At 46.6% G+C, this 20,323-nt stretch overlaps 2 protein-coding genes across 3 annotated transcripts in view; one reads left to right on the top strand and one right to left on the bottom strand.

Moving 5' to 3' along the window:
- Positions 1 to 20,323, top strand: part of DNAH1 (dynein axonemal heavy chain 1) — a 173,835-nt gene that overhangs the window by 153,028 nt on the left and 484 nt on the right. The window lies entirely within an intron of this gene.
- SEMA3G (semaphorin 3G) overlaps positions 16,739 to 20,323 on the bottom strand; it is a 73,505-nt gene continuing 69,920 nt past the window's right edge. For both annotated transcript variants that reach the window (XM_083603336.1, XM_083603337.1), the window contains exon 16: positions 16,739 to 18,676. In XM_083603336.1, the coding sequence (XP_083459462.1) occupies positions 18,221 to 18,676 (456 nt within the window). In that variant the 3' untranslated portion in view covers positions 16,739 to 18,220. The remainder of the gene's footprint in view (positions 18,677 to 20,323) is intronic.

Raw genomic sequence — 20,323 nt, forward strand, 5'->3', positions numbered from 1 at the left:
GGGCCCCTACATTAGCTTACTGGGATTGGCATGGTTTGGACCACTGGGGCTAGCCGTCACCGGGGTGAACCACACTACCTTACAAGTGGACGTGGACGCCATATGCAAGGAATTTCCGGGGGTTTTTGATGGGAAATTGGGACAGTATACGGGCCCCCCCATTGCTCTACAGCTTGACCCCGCAGTATGACCAGTCAGGCTCAAGGCCCGCCGGGTCCCGTTCGCCCTGAAACCCCGTATAGACGAGGAATTGGACCGACTCGTGGAGCAAGGAGTGCTGGAGCCGGTGCCTAATGCCCCCTGGGAAACCCCAATCGTCACACCCGTCAAGCCGAATGGTTCGGTCCGCATCTGCGCAGACTACAAATGTACCATAAACAAGGCCCTCACGGCCCATGCATACCCAGTGCCAGTGGTCAGCCATGTCCTTGCCACCCTGGCTGGGTCGAAAATTTTTGGCAAGCTGGACTTGGCCCAAGCATATCAACAACTGCCAGTAGATGAGGCCACAGCAGAGGCACAGACGATTGTGACGCACAGAGGAGCGTTCAGGGTAAAGCGGCTGCAATTCGGTGTCAGCGTGGCACCAGGCATATTCCAGAATCTAATGGACTCTCTCCTTAAAGGGATTCCTGGCGTCACCCCCTTCTTCGATGATGTGTTGATTGCCGGGCCCACACCAGAGGAGTTTGAGGACCGCCTCCGCACCGTTCTGCACCGTTTCCAGACAGCGGGTCTCAAGGTGAAGCGGGAAAAATGTCTACTAGGAGTGCCTCAGGTGGACTTTCTGGGATTTATGGTGGACGCAGAAGGGGTCCACCCGACTGGGGACAAGGTACGGGCCATTTGTGATGCCCCAGCGCCCAAGAACAAGACTGAACTTCAGGCCTTCTTGGGACTATTGAACTTTTACCATTCCTTCCTTCCCCACAAGGCGGCGGTAGCGGAGCCCCTACACAGACTCCTGGACAAGTGGGCCCCTTGGGTGTGGGGCCAGCGCCAGGAGGCCGCATTCCAGGCAGTCAAGGACTTGCTTGTCTCAAACTCGGTCTTGGCACACTTCGACGAGAGGCTGCCGGTGGTGCTAGCATGCGACGCCTCACCCTATGGCATTGGCGCTGTCCTGGGACACCAACTCCCGGATGGAAGAGAGGTACCGGTGGCATACTTTTCCCAGACACTCAACGCAACCGAGCGGAACTACTCGCAAATCGACAAGGAGGGTCTGGCAATCGTGAAGGGAGTAAAAAAATTCCATGATTTCATGTACGGGCGGCCCTTCACCGTGGTGACTGACCACAAGCCCTTGCTTGGCTTGTTTGCCTCCGAAAAGCAGACCCCCCAAGTGCTGTCTCCTCGTGTCCTCAGGTGGTCAATTTTCCTTGCCAGCTACCAGTATGCACTGATTCACCGCCCTGGGAAGGCGATGGGCCATGCGGACGCCCTCAGCAGGCTACCACTACCGGAAACAGGCCCCGACCCAGCACCTGCACAAGAGGTTATGAGCCTGGAGCTGCTTCCCGACCGCCCCATTCAGGCACAAGAAGTTGCACACCATTCCAAGAAAGATAGGGTCATCTCCCGGGTCCTGGACTGGGTGTGGAGGGGATGGCCCAGCAGCAGCCCCGGGCCAGAATTCGCCGGCTACACAACCCGCAAACATGAACTGTCGGCCCACAAGGGGTGCCTGTTATGGGGAAGCAGGGTCGTTGTTCCCCAGCCCCTCCGCAAAAGGGTCCTCACAGCCCTACACGAGACACACCCAGGGGTAGTAAGAATGAAGGCCCTTGCCAGGAGTTATGTGTGGTGGCCGGGGATCGACGGAGAGATAGAGGCCTGGGTCAAACACTGCCAGGCCTGCCAAGAATCCCGCCCAGATCCCCCAAGGGCCCCAGTCCAGTCCTGGGAGTCCGCCCGAGCACCATGGTCACGCCTGCATGTGGACTTCGCTGGCCCCTTTCAGGGGAAAACATTCTTCATAGTGGTGGACTCCTACACCAAATGGCTGGAAGTCGCACTGGTACCGTCCACTTCTACGTCCGCAGCCATCCGGGTACTACGCAGGCTGTTTGCAACCCACGGGCTCCCTGACACTCTCGTCTCAGACAACGGGACTGCATTTACGTCAGGAGAATTCCAAACCTTCACAGCGCAGAACGCCATCCGCCACATCCGTTCGGCGCCATTCCACCCTGCCACCAATGGCCAAGCAGAACGCATGGTGCGGACCACCAAGGACACCCTTCGCCGCATGACGCAAGGGGATTGGGAGTACCGCCTTGCCACATTCCTCCTAGCACAACACAGCACCCCCAGCTCAACGACTGGCCGGAGCCCCGCTGAACTACTATTGGGTCGGCGCCTTGCAATCAGATTGGACCGCCTTCACCCCGATAGAGCTCAGGATGAGGTAGTGGTGGGGGAAGGCAGGAACCCCCGGACCTTCGAGGCCCAGGACCCAGTGTACGCAAAGAATTTTGGGGCAGGCCCAGCATGGGTACCCGCCACAGTCACCAGGGTCACTGGTCCCGTGTCGTACGAGGTGCTAACGGATGGGGGGCAATGCTGGCGCCGCCACTGCGACCAGATACGGCGACGATTCCCGGGAGAAAACCAGGAAAGGTCAGAGGAGTCCCAAGGGAACAGAGGGGCAGTGAAGCCCATAGAGCAGGAGGGGCCAGCAGGAGAGGCAGAATCAGTAAATACAGAGAGGACCCGCGAGGCCGAAAGGACACCGGAACCAGAACCACGACTGAGCGAACCGGTTGCACCAGACCAAACAGGCCCATCACAGCCAGCATCCTTGGAACATGAGCCAGAACCTGAACCCCGGACCAGGGAACACCCCAGGCCGCAACGCACACGTAGGCCACCGGCGTACCTCAAGGACTATGAATGCGACCTCCCGGGCAGGACTGGAACTTAGAGGGGAGGGGTGTTATGTACTGAGTTGAATAGGATCCAAACTGCAGCAGTCTGATTGGTCCTAGAACAATAGGATCCAAAAGGCAGCAGTCTGATTGGTCCTAGAACAATAGGATTCAGAATGCAGCAGTCTGATTGGTCCTAGAACAATGCAGCAATATGATTGGTTGGCAGGAACCACCCAATCATGCTCCAGATAGAAGTGAATCCACAACCTGATTGGCTTACAGTAGAATTCCGGAATTAGCCAATCATGTGCAGCCCATTGTGTAAATAATGTATATAAAGCAGATACCTTGAGGGGACTTTCATTCATTCCTCCTCACCACTATGAGCTGAATAAAGAGCATGAAATCACTTTGCGACTCTGAGTATATTTCAAGTTTTATATAGTTCTACATGTGCTGAGGATCCACCTGGAAGAGGTTACATAAATTCCTCCATCTCACAGGGAAACAAGCCAGGAAACTCCTCCTTGATGCAGAGGTGCGAGATAGTGCCTCACGCTGTCTTGGCTAAAGACCATCCCTTCCACTGACTCCTGAATTCGAGCTTGAGGAAGCAAGGCAAAGGCTGATCAGTCAAAGGTACCAGTCTTTCATTTCCTTTGAGAATTACATTCTCTGCTGCAACCAGAGCAGACCACTAGGTGGACCATTAGATCAACCCAGAGTGTCATGCTGAAAATCCTTTGAACAATTATTTTCTGCACTGCAGGAACTTCTCTCTCCACACACCACATTGCTGCAATTGCTGTCCAATTCAAATCTTAGTTCAGCAACTGAAGGGGGCAGATTAGGACAGGAGCTGTCACCATAATTAAATATATGATTATTTAGCTTATGGGAAGGGCTGCCCACTCCCCATTCTGCTCCTATGGCCTGGAAGGGGCCAGCTCTAGATCATCCATAGGCCATTCTGAGTGGCCAAATATCTTGCACAGTTGGAAGAGACGAGCCTCCCCGCTTCCCCCGGGTGATAGCTCATCAAAACAGTACCATACTTTGTGTTTTCAATAGAAGAGGTTGCCAGTTGACCAGGAGGGAGCATGGCCTGGCTTGCTGACAGTGGACAGTTAAAAATATGACAACCCTGTTTCCTGAAGCTGGCAACTGCACAACTTCTCGTTCCAGAAGCTTCTTCCAGAATATACGCGCCTATTTCAAATGAGCACATGCTGAGTTTACTTGCATTTCTCTTTTATACTGTAAGCCACATAAAAACACCAGACTGTAAGCCATCTAATCCAGGTTCCTGTTTTCATAGTGGCCAACCAGATTTTTGTGGGAAACCCTCAAGCACAAGAGCGCTCTTCCCTCTTGTGGTTTCCAGTGGCATATTGTGTCCAACCATTATTTTACCAGGGGAAAAAAGTTGCCCTGCAATGCGGAGAGGATGAGGAGTAAGAAAAAAAGTGCCAAATGACTCAGTATCATAGCCTTTGAATCTTTAAATCAGGACTGCTTCAAGACAGTTTGCTGCCTGTGGTTAAAGAACAACATTTGTCCCTCTCTGCTTCTGCATACACCAGTGGTTTCCAACCTTTTTTTGGCCATGCCTCACCTAAGCATCTCTAAAATCCTGATGCCCACCCCCCTGTGACATATAATTCTTATTATTCAAAAAGTGAACTATTCATGTAAAGGAAGCCTAAAAGGCCATTCACTGTTAATAACTCATTCTCAAATTGCCCCCCTGTGGGGAGTGTGCCTCACTTTGGGAACCACGGGCATACACACTGCCTTATGTACGTACCATATATTTAAAGCAGATGGCTCTCCCTCAAAATTCTGGGAATTGTAATTTGTTAACAGTGCAGAGAGTTGTAGCGCTGTGGTGAGCAAAGCACAGCTCCCAGGATTCTTTGGGGAAAGTCGTGTGCTCTGACTAGATAAGCAGCTGAATCGTGATACAAAGCTGGTGATGGAGCAACATCCTCTACCACACCTAGGGGTAGCAGGATACCTTAGGCAGTGATGGACAAACTTGGTCCTCTAGCTGTTTTGGGACTACAACTCCCATCATCCCTAGCTAACAGGACCAGTGGTCAGGGATGATGGGAATTGTAGTCCCAAAACAGCTGGAGGGCCAAGTTTGGCAGTGCCTGCCTTGGGGCAATGGTAGCCAAGCCCTCCATAAGTTGTTGGATTCCCACTGGTCAATGATCAGGGATGAAGGGAGTTGTAGTCAACCAACATCTGGAGGACCACAGGTTAGCTGCCCCTTGTTTAGGGGTGCAGGGTAGGCTGTGTGATCTGCTGTTGCTCTGCCCCAGCTGTCTGTTCTTGAGGTGGCCACCTTACTCTGCCTAATGCTGCTTCAAATCTTGTAGCAACTCTGAAAGCAGGCCCAATCTTCAGTCCATACTGCCCTCGTCTTCCGAGAAAAGTTTCACATGCTGACCAAACAAAAATCACTGAATCCAAAAGTGCAATAAAAAAATCTGACTATAGAGCTTTTTGGGTTTAACAGGGTTTTTTATATTATACAATCCAGAGTATTCTAGAATAAGCAACAGTTCTTTAACACAGGACAGATGATAAATATTAATAAATCTTACATTCTTTAGCTCCCTTCTTTCCCCATATATGCTGGGTTCTGCCACACATCATTTCCCTACCAGAAGATGTGCGCCTTTGGAAACTGGGGAATTGTCAGCCATGCATCTCAAACATGTGTTTGGCAAACCTCACAGAAGCTGGACCGACAGCCCTATGTCTGAGACATGCATCTAACTATTCCCAAGTTGCTATTCTTTTACTATTAATAATTTGATTGATTATAACAATAAAAGCAGCTTACAGAGAATTCCATCTGACCACGAAAGTTTCAAAAATATGATCTACACATGCATTGTGTGATTTAAAAGCTTTTTTTATTTATCTGACTCATCTTGACTCCATGATGATGGGGCTGGACCAATGCTAACAATAAAACATTTAAAGAGAAAAACTTGACAGACAAAAAAAGGAGGTGGACAGGGGAGCCTGCATAGAGAATGAAGGAGGAATTGACTAGTACATCTCAAGGTAATTTGTAGTATATCAGCAAGGATTTCTTGCTGATGATAGATTAGCATGTAAAATGGCAAGTTGTTGTTCTTGGTTTTTAAAAAAACCTCTACCATATTTGACTTTGTGCTAATCAGTTGTCTTAGCCTCAAAATTCCTCATTTAGAATATATTAGTATTATCTGATTGCCTCAGACTAGGTTTTTGTGCAGCTCTGATGGTGACCAGTTGTGGACATTTGTGTCAGAATTCCTGAGGTACAGTGGTACCTCGGGTTACAGACGCTTTAGGTTACAGACTCCACTAACCCAGAAAAAGTACCTCGGGTTAAGAACTTTGCCTCAGGATGAGAACAGAAATCGCGCAGCAACAGCAGCGGGCAGTCCCATTAGCTAAAGTGGTACCTCAGGTTAAGAACAGTTTCAGGTTAAGAATGGACCTCCAGAACGAATTAAGTTCTTAACCCGAGGTACCATTGTATATAGATTTGTACTTGTATAGGCAGGTTATGACAGCTATTGAACAGAATGCCTCTTCCAATCTGCTCCAGATCTGCAGAAGAGGCTCTTTTGGTGGTTCCATGATCCAATGAGATTTGTATTGCAGGGGTCTAGATTGGCTCTATGCCTACAGAATGACTTTCTCTGGTTAAGTGTGTCTCATCATAGCATAGTTTTCATGGCATGTGAGGACATACCTCTTTGCCCAGTGTTGGGTGTTGTGTATGTGCCACAGAAGTTCAGTCAAGAGGTTAAGCTCACTGCAGAGTTAGCTTTTACTTGGCAAAACAAACATACACAATACACACACCCACACACCCCTAACACTACTAACAGTTGCTACAAGAAGTCTTTACTCTCTGAGCCCAGAGAGGGTTCTTTGCTTTCAAAGTCCTTGCTATGCCAAAGTACACTAGGCAAGTACTAAGTCCTGCAACTGTCAGAGTTCTTCAAGTCCAGAAATCTTGTAAGATGTTCAACTTCCCTCAGATGAGCTTTTCTCAAAGTTTTCCATGTTTCCAGAGATTTCTCCAACAGTCTTCACAAGGGTCCAACACTCCCCAGCAATTAATACAATAAGCCGAGCCCTTTAGTGCTACATGCTAGTTTGACCAGCAACTCAGATAAGAGTGTTAAAAGATGCCTGCAGCTGCACAGGGAGGGGGGAATCATTTATGCTGACACATGTGGAATTAACCCTTTTGTTGTAGTCTCATTGCTGAGCAACATTGTGCAGAGCTCAGTGGAGTGGGAGGCCAGCCAACCAGAAGAGTCTCTGAGGTGTACTTGCCTGGAGGCAGAGTTGGCATCCAGAGTCAGATCCAGTCCTAGGGTGGGCAAACAGCAATCCATGTGGTCAGATGGTCCAGGGGTCAGAGAATCTGATGATCTTGGGGTCAGGGGTCAAGACAAGCAGGAATCAAGGTGAGGCCAGGAACTACAAGCATTGTTACCAGCATCTGACTGCTGCTGGAAGATCTGCTTAAGAAGGCTGAAGCCAGATACAGTAGTTCTCATCAGCACCTTCACCTCTGAGTCCTTGAAGGCTGATCAGCTGCAGGTGGAGTCAATCTGCCTTCTCCCCCTTCAGGCTGCTGTTCAGCAGGCCAAGCTAACTCCATGACACTTTCCTCCACTTTCCTTAACATTTTGGCGGGATGGGAGATGAGACTCCCTGCTTGCTGTTGCTTTGTGTGGTTTTACTTATTAACACTTTTGTTCTGGATTATATTCTTTTAGTTTTATATTATGTTTAATAGTGGCTGCACCGCTGCTGGCTTTGCTTTCACAGATCAATGCCAGTCAGACAACTGCCAGAGGCAGCACCACCAACAAGGCCTTCCCTGCTGCTCATAGGGCCTGAGATGGCTGGTTTGGGGGCAGTCATTCTACATCTGTGCCATCAGATGCACTTTAGGTTCATGAGAGAGGCTGCACTCTGCATTCCCTTATTCACCAAGATTAGAACTATGAGGGCACCATGGGGAGGGCTTTCATGGGAGCTTGTCACCCACCCTGAGGAATTTTCTTTCCCAAGAAGCACAACCAGCCCCATCAGACTCAAGAATCTCCCTTTGGGAAGTCTGCTTTTAAAAAAACAAAACATTGGCAGCCTGAGCTTATTTTTAATTGGATTTTGCTTCTGCTGGTTTACCATGTTGTTTATGCTATCTTTTTCAAACAGGACTGTTCTAATTTTTATGTATCATTTCGGACATTTTGTAAAGAAGCAACTAAAATGGTTTTTTTTAAAAGAAGAAAGAAAGAAACACATTGTGTTTTCCCTTGTGCCTTTTCGCACAGTAAACATTAGCTTAACTCCATTTAATTAAACAGAATGCAAGCAAGCTTCTTGGTGGCATTTTCACTGTATTTGCCCACTCTAATCAGCTGTGAGATTCCACCAAGTTGCTTGGCTGCATTAGCTCTTTACCCCGTGGAAATAATTCCTGGCAAAGGATTTTATTGTGTTGACAAAAGGCACACTTTAGCCTCTCTTTGCAGACTGAGTAGGGAGGCTGGTACTGACTTCAAAGGGAAGATGGATCAGGACCCTTAAAATTAAGAATGCCACAGTTTATTATAGGTAATTGCAGTTGTCATTAAGTGGCCACGTACTTCCTAAGGCATTTATCTTTCTCTTGTAAACTGTTTGCTCAATTTTCTGCTGAATGCTTGGGCACTGTTTACATGTTCCATCTTGGCAGCAACTGTCAGCTTCAAATGTCCCACTTCTTTTGTGCTGTTCCTATTATGGGAACTTGGACTCAGGAGGGCAGCCTGGGGGAAGACTGTGATATTAGGAGAAGAGGAGACTGCTGAAAAGAGCACTGTTGCACTCCTGGAAGGCTTCCATAGGCATCTGGTTGACCACTAAGAAAGGCAGTTGAACTAGAAGGGCCTTGGGCCAATCCAGCAGGGTTCTTATGTTCCACAGCTCATTCAGCCCATTACTGGCAATGGCTCTCTGAAGTCTTGTGTGGAGGCCTTTCACAGCATCTGCTCCCTGGTCTTTCAAATGCCAGCTATTAAACTTTAGAGCGCAAAAACCATGGGCTCTACCACTGAGCTCTGGCCCTTACCTTACCTCTGCATAGATTCACAAAATTATCTTTATCTGTTTTTGTACTTATTTGCCCATCAGATCATGAAGCTCCTTCCCCAGCATTGGCATCAGTGTGGCACAGTGGCTAGAGTGCTGGGTTAGTATGTGGTAAACCCGGGTTCAAACTGCCACGAAGTTCACCATGTAGCCTTGCGCAAGTCTTTCCATCTCACAGAGTTGTGTTCTGAAGTTGAAATACAGCGCTGAGCTCTTTGGAGGAAATGACAGAGTACAAATGTTAACAAGTAAGTGAAAACTGTGTAACAGGTGTATTTGTACCAAGCAAAATGGTGCCTCTGAGCTCTAAGACCAGAAATGAATCGTCCCTCTGGTCTGTGCAGTCCATTGATTTCAGTAGGTTGGAGCGATGTGTCTGATGCAGCCGTTTCTCATTCCATTTGGGCACTGCAATACGCTTCCATCCTGACCCGGGCCTCATTAAAGAAAAACTTTATGTTGTTGAACGCAGCCTACGTTAACATCCAAAAATCTGACACATAGTTGAAGGGCTGAGAAATCTCCCAGAGGAGCAGACTGGAGGAGGAAGCCTATCCAAGGATCCATAGATTTCTGGAGCCAGCAGAGTCTGATGATCTTCGTTTGCAGTTGAAATTTCAAAAGTGTTGATGGATTCCAAAGTCAGTTTTGAACTTTTCCTAGTCCCTAGAGAGAGCTCTTTTCATGTGTGTGTCAGAATCACAGAGCTGGAAGGGACCAGGAGGGTCATTTAGTCCAACCCCTGCAACACAGGAGTCTTTTGCCCAACATGGGGCTCGAACCCACGACCCAGAAATTCTCATGCTCTACTAACCAAGTTAATTTACTTTCTTTTAAAAAATATTTCCTGTATTAGCATTGATTTACCTCCTTAAAAAGGGGGATGGGGAGTAGGTAGCAAAAACAAAACCCCCAGCTCATTTGATGCGCATTCCATCCTAGAACTGTAAAGGAGCTTCACCTGTTTTTAAACCAACCTTCCTGCATGAAGACTATATAACTAAATTTACTGAATGTCATTTGCTCATTCATTATTATCTTTTCTAATTCCCTTGCTTTATCATGGAACCTCACTTCTTCATTGTGTGGGTTATATTCTACTAAATTATACTCAGAATAGACCCACTGAAATGAATTAATTCTCTACTCCGAGTATGACTAACAACAGCAACAGCCACATACATTTTGAAAATGTGGGTCTGCGTAGTAAAACAAAAACAAAACAAAAAGCCCTCCTGTTTATCTCCATCATGGAGATAATTGAATCGGAGCCTCCATTCCAAGTTGCGTATCTCTGAACAGCTGTCATTTCCTCCCTCTTGGCTGCACACATGAAAGGATGACTGATAACTGAGGCAGCATCCCTCTCTTCCAGCACAGCAGCCAAATGTGTGGGATTGTTTGATGCCGTTAATGAGATCCTCACATCCTGAAGGGAACAGACACCAGTAAACATGGAACAATTTCTTATTGTGCCATCCTTTGTCTTGGTATGTTAAAGAACGCCCACTCGGAAGTGCTAAGGTCTATAAACACCCCCTGGTCTTATTTAGTCCAAGGCAGGCAGTGGCTTTTGTATGTGTGTGTTTCACATTCGGCAACAATGCTCTTCCCAGCAGGACTGGTGGTTCACACTATTGTGTGAGGCCTGATCGGCTGCAGGAAGGAGCGAGATCCTTATCAGCCTGAGGGAGTTTACTGAGCAAGTGAGATCATGCTGTCCCCATAAAAACACAGTTGCCTTTTCCAGCCAAAACTGCTGCCGGTTGCAGGAAGATTTGGTTCCTTCTCCAGGCTGTGCCGCAGAAATCCCTTATACATCTCTCATAGAATAATAGAATCATAGAGTTGGAAGAGACCACAAGGGGCATCGAGTCCAACCCCCTGCCAAGCAGGAAACACCATCAGAGCACTCCTGACATATGGTTGTCAAGCCTCTGCTTAAAGACCTCCAAAGAAGGAGACTCCACCACACTCCTTGGCAGCAAATTCCACTGTCGAACAGCTCTTACTGTCAGGAAGTTCTTCCTAATGTTTAGGTGGAATCTTCTTTCTTGTAGTTTGGATCCATTGCTCCGTGTCCGCTTCTCTGGAGCAGCAGAAAACAACCTTTCTCCCTCCTCTATGTGACATCCTTTTATATATTTGAACATGGTTATCATATCACCCCTTAACCTCCAGCTCCCTTAGCCGTTCCTCATAAGGCATCGTTTCCAGGCCTTTGACCATTTTGGTTCCCTCCTCTGGACACGTTCCAGTTTGTCAGTGTCCTTCTTGAACTGTGGTGCCCAGAACTGGACACAGTACTCCAGGTGAGGTCTGACCAGAGCAGAATACAGTGGCACTATTACTTCCCTTGATCTAGATGCTATACTCCTATTGATGCAGCCCAGAATTGCATTGGCTTTTTTAGCTGCCGCGTCACACTGTTGGCTCATGTCAAGTTTGTGGTCAACCAAGACTCCTAGATCCTTTTCACATGTACTGCTCTCAAGCCAGGTGTCACCCATCTTGTATTTGTGCCTCTCATTTTTCCCCCCTCTGCTCCAATCTGCCACACGTGAGGCTGAGAGGGCATGTCTGTGCATACAGGCATTTCTACCCCAAGGAGCTCATCATCCCTCCACAATTTATCCTCATCCATTCTGTGAGGCACATTATTCTGAGAGTGTGTGACTGATCTAAGGTCACCCAACAAGCTTCGCGGTGGCGTGAGGATTAGCAACTTGCAACACTCTACTGAATTGTGGTGTGGCCCCCTTCTTCTCTCTTCTTTGAGCTTCACAGAGAGGTCAGTTGGGGGTCTGAGAGGTGAGTGGCCTTGGAATAAAATCTGCAAGGCCCACCTCCTGACTGTCTCCCCCTGCTCCCAATTTTAGTCAAAGCATGGTTTCATCCAACGCCTTCTAAGAACAGTGGCCGAGAGAGTCTTGTCGCAAAACGTGAAGGGGCCTGGGTCTCTTTTGAGCTCCCTGTAAATCAAACACTGACCCTATGCGGCCCACTCTGTTCTCTGCCACCTGTACTGGGGCAGGGAGTATTGTTTACCAAAGGGGAGAGGATTTCCAACACATGCTGTGGCCCTACATATGGCCAAAGCTTTCCCAAATATAATTGGCTGTAGACTACTGAAACCAAACACAGTTTTTCAGGGAGGCTTTGAATCCTATGGAGAGAGGAGACTGCACACGCCCTACTACTGCATCTCCATCACAAGAGTTGGCTCATGAATTACTTCAGTATCATCATCCTCACCACCCCTCAGGATGCAGTGATGTGCTTAAATGTACAAAGCAAGGATGCTAATGTCCTCTTAAGGTATAAGTAATCTGAGGCACATGTTACTGAATATGCTGAATATTTATCCAGTTAAAACAAAGATCCATCTAGTCCAGTTTTCTTTGTAAAATAAAATAAAATAAAATCCAGCAGCCAGATGGGTGGCCTACAAGAGATCAGGGTTCAGTGGTGAGCTAGTCTTATCCTCTAACCATCCCTGCTCTACTACACTTATCTTGCTAGATGCCAACTCCTTTTTGGACTAATCTTGTTCAGTGCACTTAATCATGTATGACTTCCAGGAGCTAGCATGTGAAAAATCTTTCACCTGGAAGAGCCTTTGAAAGTAGAGACAATGAGATCCACAAAATGAGTTGAAATATTGAGTGAGGAAAAGAAAATGGAGATGAATGATGAAAATCATTCCACCCTCTTGGAATCCATGTCTGAAAGGGTTCCAGCATCTCTTCCTGTCTCCACCAGGTCCCTGTTAAGGAATTTCCTAATGACATTTTCCCATCTTTGTGGTTTTGCTAGTGCTAATTGAATATTAAAGACAGATTCATTCTAACCGCAACCTGGCTTCTGGCAATTGCCTTCCAACTTACAAAAAGGAAGAAGCTGATATTGGAGTATTTAGTGTGAACAGAGAGTAATCCTATCATTTAGTGTAGCCCTCAAGGAACTTGCCTTATATTGACTCAGATCTTTGGTCTATCTAGCTCAAGTGTTGTCTACATCAGAGGTGGGGAACCTGTGACTACCCTGAGAATGGCCATGCAGACTGCCCTCCTCCAGGATGCTTGCCTGGCACCAAATTGAATGAATCTTCTTGTTATTCACTTCGACCTCTCAGCCAGTTTCTGATACCCAAGCTGTTCTTAACGGCTGGTTTTAAATCATTGTTACTGCTGCTCTTAATCCTTTGGTGGTTGTTTTATTTGGTATATTAACTGTAATTTATCTCAGTGGGTTTTAGAATTTGATGGAACCCACCCTGGAAATCTATTATCTGAAAAGATGGTGAATCTAATAACACATAGTGGACTAAAAAGAAGTTATTTCTGGCAACCTGGCCCTAAGCACGTTTCCCCGGAAGTCTCACTAAGTTTAATGGGGCTTACTTTGGGGGAAAGCAAGCTTCAGGCAGCAGATCCTAAATGTACCCACTTGCACATTCCAGTGAAATCAATAGAATTTGACACCAAATAGGTGCTTAGGATCATGTTGTTAGGTTTCTGGAAAAACTTGGTGCCCTTTAACACTTAGAAGCACTAGCAATAATTTAGTCTGGCAAAAAGGTGTGGTAGGATTCAGTACTCTTGTGTGAAGCATCTGAATGATGGGATTTTATCCTGCTTTGTTCACTGAGGTGAATGACCGCACACAAGTTTGAGAAGTCAAGGCGAATGGGGAGACCCGAGTCTAGTGCACAGGAAAGGTCTAAATCATGTTCATACACAGGCTGTGAAATCCACTCTCTGCGATCTCCCACTATTTGTTATTTTACCTCATGTCATGCTCACTTTCCACTTTGTAGGCCTTTTGCAAAAATAAACTCCATGTAATTATATTCCAGCAGATGCAGGAAAGAAGTTCATTTTCTGCCTGTCTTCTCCCTTCACACACCCGGCTTCAAAGACCTGCTGGCACATTAGCTCATGGGACTGTAGCTGGAGAAGGCAAAGATCATAAAGGCTGTCTGCTTTCTGAGAGAGTTTTCTTGACAGAGGATGTATCAGATGTCAAGTATATGCTCCACACACAAGGCTTAAAAACTCCAATCTCCCCCCCAACCCCAACCCCCCATAATAATAGTATTGCCTATAAGTCACTTTAGTGTCTTGGGAATCTTTACATGCTTAATAGTTTAGCTTTCCATATCTCCTCAATATGCTCCAATCAAAAGATAATTTGCCTTAAATTGCTCTGAGGCAAAAGAGTGGGGGGAATTGTTTTTTTCCTAACGTCTCACAACAAATCCATAGTTGTGCAAGACATAGGGTCCCATTCACATTAAAAGTGAGGCAAAATATTATTAAACCATCCACTTGAGTGTGTAATTTTTAGTAACTACAGCAATCATGAATGGACGGGTGAATAAATGGACAGATCTCATATGAAGGGGCAATGGAAATTGTTAAATTGTCCAGAACAGTTTGGAAGCCAAAATATGAAGCACACATAGTCCAATACACTCTTATTACTAATAATGTCTGAAAAGTAGTGCATTATTATCTCCCTACCTTGACAGCTACCTCACAAGAGTCACAGCAGCAGCAAATCAAATATAAACCCGAAAGTTGGCCTGCAAAAGTTCCAACTTCATACATATTATTAATCCTCAGACACAGGAAAGGTGTATTTAAAGTGCTTGCAGAAAGCAAGATGCATTTGTTAAAGTTATTATCTCCAATCACTTTTCACACCACCGGGTTGGATTCAACTTTTACCCAGAGTAGACCCTCGGCCATGGAGAGACAGCTGCCAGTGTTGTTTTGTTTACTCCAACCAATATCCCACCCTGCTTTGTATGCATTTATAACTAGTTTGCTGACACCCCCTCTCCTGTGGCATTCACAGGGTCCGTATTTGTCCTCAGTGAACCGCACCTCCTCCTGAGACCAAGTGCTGTATTTCCAAAGATGAACCACAGTCACTTTAATTGGGATCCCAGCAGATACACTGCACTGCATGCCATTTCCACACTGCTCTGAATGGGTCATATGGAGTGAAAGGACTATTTGACCCTAATATTTATCCCTAAACCAGGCTTAGAAAACAGGCCTTTCCTCTTGTCCTGATACAAAAGATGGGGCTCAAGGAAGTATGAGCTTTGCCTCATGACATGCACAGATACAATGACATTCCTGGAAGGAACATTTTTCTCTTCCCGTGTCTAAGCTAGGAATACCAAAGCCACCCTTTCACCAAGAAGTCTTGGCTGCACAGAAAGTTGAGAGACATCTTTTGAATGGGACTCTGGTGATGCATGAAAACTATTTTGAACACAGAACAAAGCACACACTCAATTTGCAATGGGCAATTAGAGGGCACTCGAGGAGGAACTCAGTGCCATTCTGTTATCCCATCCTTCATCCCACCATAAATCCTGGGACACGTAAGACACATCAGTGCCAATTCCACTGACTTCAGAACCAAACATTATTAAGAGAGAGAACTCAGCTGCTGCACCGTAACAGTACAAGCTGCATTAGGAAATATTTGTATTACGTTCAAGTATACTTACCATTATTTTGCCTTTATCACAGATGTTTTCTCTTTTTTATTCATCAGCAACTGCTCCCTAATCCTTCCTAATAATGCTTCCCATGTCTTATTTGCTACTAGTTGTATTATCATCCCATCTCTTGATCCCTAACCTGACCTATCTGAATTTAACTGCCTTCAATGTGCACAAGGGTAATGCAGCTCTGAGCACTTTTAAACTCCAGTCGCAAAGGAGAGGTAGAACCTGGGCTTGGTAGACAGAACTTCTTGTTTCTCCTTGCCTTGATGGGCATCTTTTGGCATGAAAGGTTGATGCAACTGTTCTACCTGCCAAATTCTGGTGGATCCCTTTCATGTAAATGACATCTTTTAAAATCAGCATGCACTATACCAAATATTCATTTGCTGTACCGGAAACTGATGGAAGTGGATTTCAAACTGAGACTGTGTCTACACCAGGATGTTAATGTGCATAGTATATACCAATTGGTGTTTTGCAATTTTTGCTGTTTTTGAGAAGCGTGTGTTTATCCCAGTTTTGTATGCTGAAACATCATGACATCAGCAAGTCACAAGGAGAGTGTGCCAGTCCCTGAGCTGATCTATCACGAGTCCAGATGGGCAGAGATAACACAGTAACTCTGAATGATTGCCCGGAAACCACTGCACAAACCCTGACTTACACCTCTTCAGGGCAAGAGGTGGGTACTGCTTCCTAGGAAAGTTCATCCAGTCCAGTGTTAAACTGCACAGTCTGGAGACAGCCAGAAGGGGGGCAGGGACAGATGAGATCGGGTGGTATTCAACCAAGTTTTACTGAATACCACCCAATGGTCTTTTTATCTGCCCATTTATTACCAAACTGACTGTGTCAATAGTGCTTTCTCCAGAAACTGGTCACTGAGAGGACATCTTATTTCAGGAGGCGTCTGTGCACTGCTAACCTTTCTAATCTCTTCACAAAACCATAGATAGTTGAGCTTTATTTTCTGGCCCCTCGACACATGCATTGTTCGATGTGTTTGGAGAAAACAATCAACTTTTGACTGTACAATGAGTGACATTGTAGGAAGAAGTTTTAGCAATAAACTTCAGTCATGGGCACAGCTTGCTATGAGACCCATTCATTGTGCAGCTGAACACTGAATCACTGAAAACAAAAGAGAAAAGACTTGCCCCCAAGCCTGAGCTTGCTGCATAAGGGTTTAATTTATTTGTTGAACAAACTGGTGGTTTTCATTCAGCTGTTGGTGTTTAATCAGTTTCATCTAGGGGATCAACACAGCCTCAGAGATACAGGAATGAAAGACGGAGAGCACTTAAAGCCAAAGTTCTGACACGGGCTTGAAGAGATGTTGCGTGGCCCAGCGAATGCAGCTAAGAATGCTCAAAAGACACAGGTGGGAAAGATGTAAGTCTGCTCTGGGTGGTATGACGCAGCCTGCAAAATTCACATATGTACAACTGAGGGCCAAGCTACGTGTTACATGGCTGCAGCCACGTATAAATATTAGCCTGGTGGCTTCTCCTCAGCTCCAACACACTCCTGGAAGGGGACACAAAGTGGTAGGAAGGAGGCAGGTGGAAGGATGTGCTTAACTCCTCTCCCACCACTCACTTCCTGCCCTGAAAGCCCCAGCCTTGTAACTGAGTAGTAGCAGGCTAATGTTGTAGTGCAGCTGCAACATAACGTTTTCTTTGGCCTACAAATTCCCGTCGAGCCTCTTTTTGCACTATTAGTGTTAACATCAAGACTGTTGGTCAAGCAGAAGAGAGCTACTGGCAAGGTGAATTAGCATTCTGGTCAATGTAGGCTTTGCATTCACAAATGACCACATTAAGCCGCATCAGTTAAAATTCCCCAAAAGTTTTAGACTGCTTCCTGCCTCTGGACAGATGAAGTCCCTAAGACTGACAAACAGAATTTGCCTCACTACCACCAAAGAACAATTACAATCCATAGCTCATTGATCACGTTCATTCCTTATCCATTTTTGCTGGGGGTAGGTGGGATCCCACTGGAATCCGCATTCGCTCTCTTCAGAGAGGCGATTTTTGTCACATGTTGCGTGCAGCTGAATGTGCCTGTCACTTGTCACCTGCAGGAGAGACCTGCCTGCCTCCATCCTGCCCATTTCCAGCAGGAACTCACCACTATTCCCACCCAGACTTCTAAGCAGAGTGCTGTTGGCTTGTCTTCTGGTACTTCTGCTGATGGTTTTCCTTTGCCACGTGGTTAGATCCTCAACCCTTATGTCTCTGCATTTTGTGGCTCAGTCATATTCAACACCGGGGGCAGCAACTGAATATACACAACAACTGCATGGAGAGAGTAGAGTCTTCAGGCCGACCCACACGTTCCCAGACCTGATACCAACCAACCAACCCACCAAGGTGCAAGTGAAATACATCAAGACAGGGTAGGAAGGAAATGGGTCTGGTGTTTGAGTCCTTGTCTCCAATGCAAGTGATAGAGGGAAGTGATGTGCTTCCAGCAAGGAATGTCTCCAGGCTCAGCTGATCAGCAAGGCGGCCCCTTCCAAAAGGACAAGTTCCTATCATAAGGACAGTTCCTAGAGGGGCTGATTTTCATTCTCGAGGAGGAAGGTTGGTCCATGCCGACTTTCCTCCTCTCATGTTCTCCTCCTGCCATGTGTCGGCTCCCTTTCCACTTATGTGGCAGCCGCTTGCCTAGGGACCCGGTTCCTCTCTCCGTGCTGCTTGCCCCTCCCCTTTTTGCCACCATCCAGCATGTTCTTGCTCTTGGGGGGCCTGCCTTTGTGCCGCAGCTGGCGGTCTCCGCACCACACGCGCTCACAGTATTCCTCTACCCGGTGCAAGTTGGAATAGCCGATGAGGTGCATGATGTCTTTGAACCACATCCTTTGCCCATGCAGCATGCGGGGATCAGGCACCCGGCACAGCGGGCGAGGTGGCTCCTCCTCCTGCTCCCGCTGAAAGACCTGCTCCAGCTGCTCACTCTCGATCACCTCCAACATGATTTTGGTGATGGTCTGAGTGAAGCCATGCTCCTGAGCCTTGCAGTAATATGTTCCCGCATCCTGGCGGAAAAGCTTCCGGAAGAGCAGTCCTTGCTCTGTCCTCATGATCCTATCATCTGTTTTCACCTGGAGAAAAAGGGTTAAGGGAAAAGAAATGGAGCAGGAGATTAAATTATGGGTGGTGGCGTCCTGTAGCTTACTAAAGCAGGGGTGCCATCATGGCAGGATTTCAGGGTTTCCTCAGTAGAATGAGCAGGAGGGCACATTTTGAAGTAATAAACAACACTATGGAAAGGAGTCTAAAATTACAGATCTGCACCTCTGTATTCAAGGCATTTCAGGGAATCAAGAGAAGGAGTTGCCAGTATTTTTCTGAAGTTTGTAGTGGCACTGTTGTCATCAAGTAGATCCCTGCAGTAATGGGTGCAAAATTACAGCTCCCCAAAAATTCCATGATTCACAGAGATGCTGTGGAGACATGTTTGAAATTATATAACCAATCCCTGGTGAAGATTCAGAGGAGGTAAATGTGTGAGGAATTTCCAGTGGTCAGAAATACATCATGCCTCTTCCTCTTAACTAGAAGAGATGGAATAAATTGTGCAGGGTAGTTGTCTCATTCACATGATTTATTCAGGACAATGAATTCAGGGTTTCTTGATGCAGGTTTTAAAAAATAATGCATACACACAATCCCAGATACTGATACATTGCTGAAGAATGAGACAAGGGTTGGTGGCAGTTGGGGGAGTTGCTGTGAAACCCAAAGGAGGAGAGTCAGTACAATTCCGATGTTTGCTTCCATTGCTCTTTGAGCTAAAGTTCATTTACTTCTGTATTATTATCTCCTGAAACAGCCTATCAAGCTGCAAGCCTCCTTTCATATGGAGCAGGCAGGATTGTCCCAGCCTGGAGTCCTGCCTCCTGCTAAGGAATACAAGTCCCAGCTGTTCTCCTGCCATTGTCTCAAGCTTGCACAGCATTGCACTTGTCAGATTCCCTCAACACGGGCTGAGATTGGATGTACAACCATTTTCTGTAAAGAAACCAACTCTTCTCATCTTATCACTTTCCCCATCCATACAGCCTCCCAGTCTCTGCCTATCCCTTCTTGGCAATTAAGCTGTAACTGTCTCTGGGGGTGTCATTCCTATGCAATAAGCAACCAACACCCTTTCCAGGGAAGCAGCACTTGCCGGAGCTAATTCCTTCACCCAGGAGGACCACCTAAACTACTAGATGGATAAGCTTCATTTGCTTTTTTTTTTTTTAAGTGCATGAAGAAATGACATAACAGGCTCAGTCTTGATGAAGCCTTTGTTCTCCTCTGAACATCCTTCACCTGTAAAACCATTCCGGGCAGGTCCTATGACACAAGCCTTGCCTCCGAATGCTTCTGCATTCAAAGTCTACACTGAAAAAATAGGGTGGAGGCGCATAAGATTCCATTTAATGTTTTCCTCCTCCCCCCCCCTTACGATGGAATGATTTGTATTTATTTGTCTTACATACAGAACAAGGAACCAAGCAGGAACGACGCATTCCAATGCTCTGTGTGGTCCTTTAACAAAGCTATGGGGTTTGGAGGGAGGTAGGAGAGAGTCTTGACACCACTTTGCTCTCTTTATGACACCAGAGCTGTCCTTATTAGCAATTGCCAGTCTTGGGCTGGAACTTACCAGCTGTGTTTACTGGCCAGCCCAGCCTTCAACTGCCCCTTTTGCTCCAGAGAATTCCCCTTCAGAAACCTCACACTATTATCACATCTTTCTC

Source organism: Podarcis filfolensis, assembly GCF_964270895.1.
Source record: "Podarcis filfolensis genome assembly, chromosome: 2".
Lineage (NCBI taxonomy): Eukaryota > Metazoa > Chordata > Lepidosauria > Squamata > Lacertidae > Podarcis > Podarcis filfolensis.